Source organism: Solanum tuberosum, unplaced genomic scaffold (assembly GCF_000226075.1).
Source record: "Solanum tuberosum cultivar DM 1-3 516 R44 unplaced genomic scaffold, SolTub_3.0 scf00263, whole genome shotgun sequence".
Classification (NCBI taxonomy): domain Eukaryota; kingdom Viridiplantae; phylum Streptophyta; class Magnoliopsida; order Solanales; family Solanaceae; genus Solanum; species Solanum tuberosum.
The window spans coordinates 577,256-581,208 of NW_006239196.1; the positions used below are offsets into that span (position 1 = coordinate 577,256).

At 30.9% G+C, this 3,953-nt stretch overlaps 1 protein-coding gene across 1 annotated transcript; it reads left to right on the forward strand.

Moving 5' to 3' along the window:
* LOC102603318 (uncharacterized) lies at positions 1 to 1,252 on the forward strand. The gene is made up of 2 exons (XM_006358370.2): positions 1 to 263; positions 831 to 1,252. Exons 1-2 carry the CDS (start codon positions 15 to 17, stop codon positions 1,110 to 1,112), a joined length of 531 nt encoding a protein of 176 aa, XP_006358432.1. The 5' UTR covers positions 1 to 14; the 3' UTR covers positions 1,113 to 1,252.
* The last annotated feature ends 2,701 nt before the right edge of the window (positions 1,253 to 3,953 follow it).

Genomic DNA, 3,953 nt, shown 5'->3' on the forward strand with positions numbered 1-3,953 from the left:
TAAAATATTTTGAAATGGGAAAGAACCAAATCACTATCAACGATAGTACTATTCAATCCCAAGGAATTTGTGAAAAAAATTTCAAAATAGTGAATATAAATCCAGCTTTTCGATCATTTCGCCGTAGTTTTCCAGATGAAAGTCCAAAATTTGCTACTAATTCAGCTAAAGCTTCAGTATTAAAACCAGTTTCTCTTGAGTTAAATCGCCAGCATATTCCATCGCAAGGGACATATCAGAACTTGTCTTCTGACTCCAACATGGTATACTACTATTGAATAAACTGTCCTCTTGTTGTTTCAATTTATATGACTTATTTTCCTTTTTAGTCAGTCTAAAAAAGAATGATACGTTTCTATATTTAGTAATAATTTAACTTTAAAATGTTCATTTTACCTTTAATGAAATGATTTCTAGCTATATAAATATCTGTGACTTATTTTAGACCACAAATTTTAAAAGTCTTTATTTCTTTAACTTCGTATCAAGTCAAACTAACAGATATAAATTGGGATGGAGGGAGTACTTGTTATGTGTCATGCTTCTTCATGTCAGGCGTGAGTCTAATTCTTCTTTTATCTTTTTAGGTCGAACAAATGAAAATACTTTATTGCTAATTAATTAACTTGAACCCAAGATCTCTTGCCTGATTTAATAACATGTTGAAATTGTGTAATCATATATTAGTTAATTGATGTATTTGTTATGCCTCCTTATATGTGCGTCTAGTTTTTTTTCACGTACCACATCAAACACGTGAAAATGTTAATAGTATGATCATCTCATTTACAAGATTATAGTATTTAATTAGTTATATTATGTCTGAACAGGTCCTCGTAGAATATAATCACATTGGAGGAGACATGAATAGTGCAACAACTCACAAGTTTAAGACTGAACCAATGAAAGCTATGAACAAGTCCTCTATAAAGAACAATATGATCTCTATAGTTCATCATCATCAAATAAATGAATTAGATGATAATGAAAGGTTTTCTAATTATATTGATCATGTCAAAAACAAGATGAGAAATATGTCTAATTTTGATGATGATCATAAAGTCACTCATCATAACTATATTATTGACCGCTCCAAGATCAACATTAATTAGAAGTACTACACACAGAGTTATGTATGAATAATTTTATCATATGCTTTAATTAAATAAGGAGAATTTTGTTGAGTGCTATATATAAATTGATTTTTATTATACTTCATGTTTGTAATAGAAAAGATTGAATATTGGAAAAAGGAAAGAAGTTTTTTTATTGTTTGGTGTATAAGAATAACTTTCTCCCGCTAAAGCAATTGTAGCAGTTCTGCACCTATTGATTTTGAAACCTTGTAACGTTTAAAGTATCGATTACTAATTTGTTGTGCTAAAGACATATATACTCTATCATCTTAAAGGACTTTCGATGGGAGGACCAATTATTGTATGTGTTATTTAATTTATTCTTCACAATAAACTAAATATCACACCAACCATCATAGAGAGTATACAAGCACTTATTTTATGCTATCTTGAAATGCAATCCTTCTTCGAACTCTGTATGAATACGAAATGTTTTATGTACAAAACTATTTTAATCAACTTAAAATAGATTTAGTCGACTTATACATGATTGTTCAGCTAGCTGACTCTAGTGATTTGCATCGGAGTTAGTGTTTCAAACACGAGATACTGATGAGTTGAAAGATTATTTAGTTGAGCAACGTGAAAGTTGATCAGGATATCATGATCATAAAAAAAAGTTATGATTGGTGCCTAGGCAAACATGCCTTCGGCCTAAGCCTGTCAATTGAGCCGGTTCGTCCAACTTTGGCCCAATAGACCCGGTAGAATTGCCTAACGGGTCACATGCCTTTTTTTCTTGGAATTACTGTTGAGACCAATACAGGCCAATCCGGTATATTGAGAAGGTGTATTTGTAATGTCCGATCCGACCCAGTTAACACGCTTACTTCAGCTTAATGATGTTGAGCGCAACTTGAGTTCAAAGACGGGATGGTTTACGAAATTATGCAATTCACACAATTTCTTTGAGTATGTATTATAATTGAAATTTTATGGGTGAAAAAAGTAATTCAACTTAGAAAAGCTTATTCTCTAAAAAGTTGGAAAATCTTTTCAACCTATATCCAACCATTATTTTGCCAAAAAAGTGATTTTAGCACATTGGTGCCCTCCAATTCCTTGGTTTTCCAAAAAGAAGGGGTCTACCCTGTTGGCATCATAAACATAGACTCACAGAGACTCCAAAACCAATCAATGTGAGATTCTTTTCCAAAGCAAGAACCCATTGTACTTTAGTCTGATGGTTGTAACACATTGTTCCATAGTTGTATTATTTTGATAAATTATATTACCTTCAATCATTGCATAATGTCTCTTAACGTCTTTTTTTTTCTTCTCATTGGAGTTATTTAATAAAGACTTGATAGGGTAAGGAAGAAGGGGAACCCAAATATCCAGGAAAAAGCATAATATTTATTGGAAAAACGGCTCACATATCAAGAAATTTGAAGAATAAATCTACAAGAAAAAATGGTACAAATAAAATAGGAGTATAACTAGATAATAAGAAAAAGTAACAACAACAAACTTAGTGCAATCCCACGTGTGGGTACACCTATGTTACCCCCCAATCCTTAAGAATGAAGAAATGTTGTTTTCAAAAGATCCTCCTCCATTGAACAAATAGTGAAAAATACATTTAGTAACAAACATAAAAAAGAACAACATAATAAAATTCCGAGACAAAATAATAGGTGGTGATAGAAATCTTAAACTAAGAGAAAAAAAGGAATAATACTAAAATTAAAGAAAGGAAATGAAATCCCCCAGACTACTAACTAACCTTCTATCTTTCGGCCTCCACACCCTCAAAATTGTTATTATATTGTGTTTAAAATAGTAACTTAACAACCCAATTCTATTTATAATCATAAAATAGAAAAGGAGAAATACTTTAACAGAATTTCAGAAGAACAGAAAATATTCCGAGTCTACAAATTGTTTGTGTCCAAATTATAACCCTCTCACTATTATCAAGAAATTGGGTTACTTTCTCCGAGATAGAATGAAAAATGTTTCTTGCACCACTGCACCATGCGCCATGTTTTTTTAATACACAACATACAATGTTAAGGGTAAGACCAGTACATAGTGACAAATACAAGGCCAACACATAGTGACATGTTTGACCTGTCTTCAAACACAAGCCAAGGAATTTGACATGCTTACAAATCAATAAACTAGTAAATTCTTAAGGAAGCCGATTGGTGGGATTCCTTAAAGGGTGTACCGCCAACTGATCTTGATTTTTTGAAAAAAGTCCAAAATCTCTTTTGGAACATAATGGTAAAAATATGTTTTGATTCTGTTTTTTAATACGAATACGAATACGAATCATGAAAGTGTGACCTAACAATTCTTTAGATTTTCATATTTAAAAAAAAAAATAATGATACCATCATACCAAATTGATCTTAAATAAAATAAGACTTTTCGTCATTATTACAAAATGATGGATTAAACAATACAATATAATATAATTTAAATAACAGTTAAAAAAAATATTATATTTAAACTAATAACACAATATAATACAATACAACAGGTAGCAACCATCCATATGGAATCTTGTTAATTAGGCAAATATCAAACAAGAATATGATTCCCTTAATGACTAATGTCTATTTTATACCTTGTAGAATCTTTTTAAAGAAACATGATTAAATAAATCAATCTCCAAAATATATAATCTCCATCTCCTCTGCATCTAACCTTCTCCCAAAGTGTAGTCTAAAATGGAAAAGAACCAAACCATCACCAAAGACACTAAATCCCAGCAAGGCCAAGGGGTATGTGAAAAGATTTTCAAAGCACTAAATCTAACTTCTGCCTTTCAATATATTTTCAGAAATCCAAAATCCAAAATAGCAACTA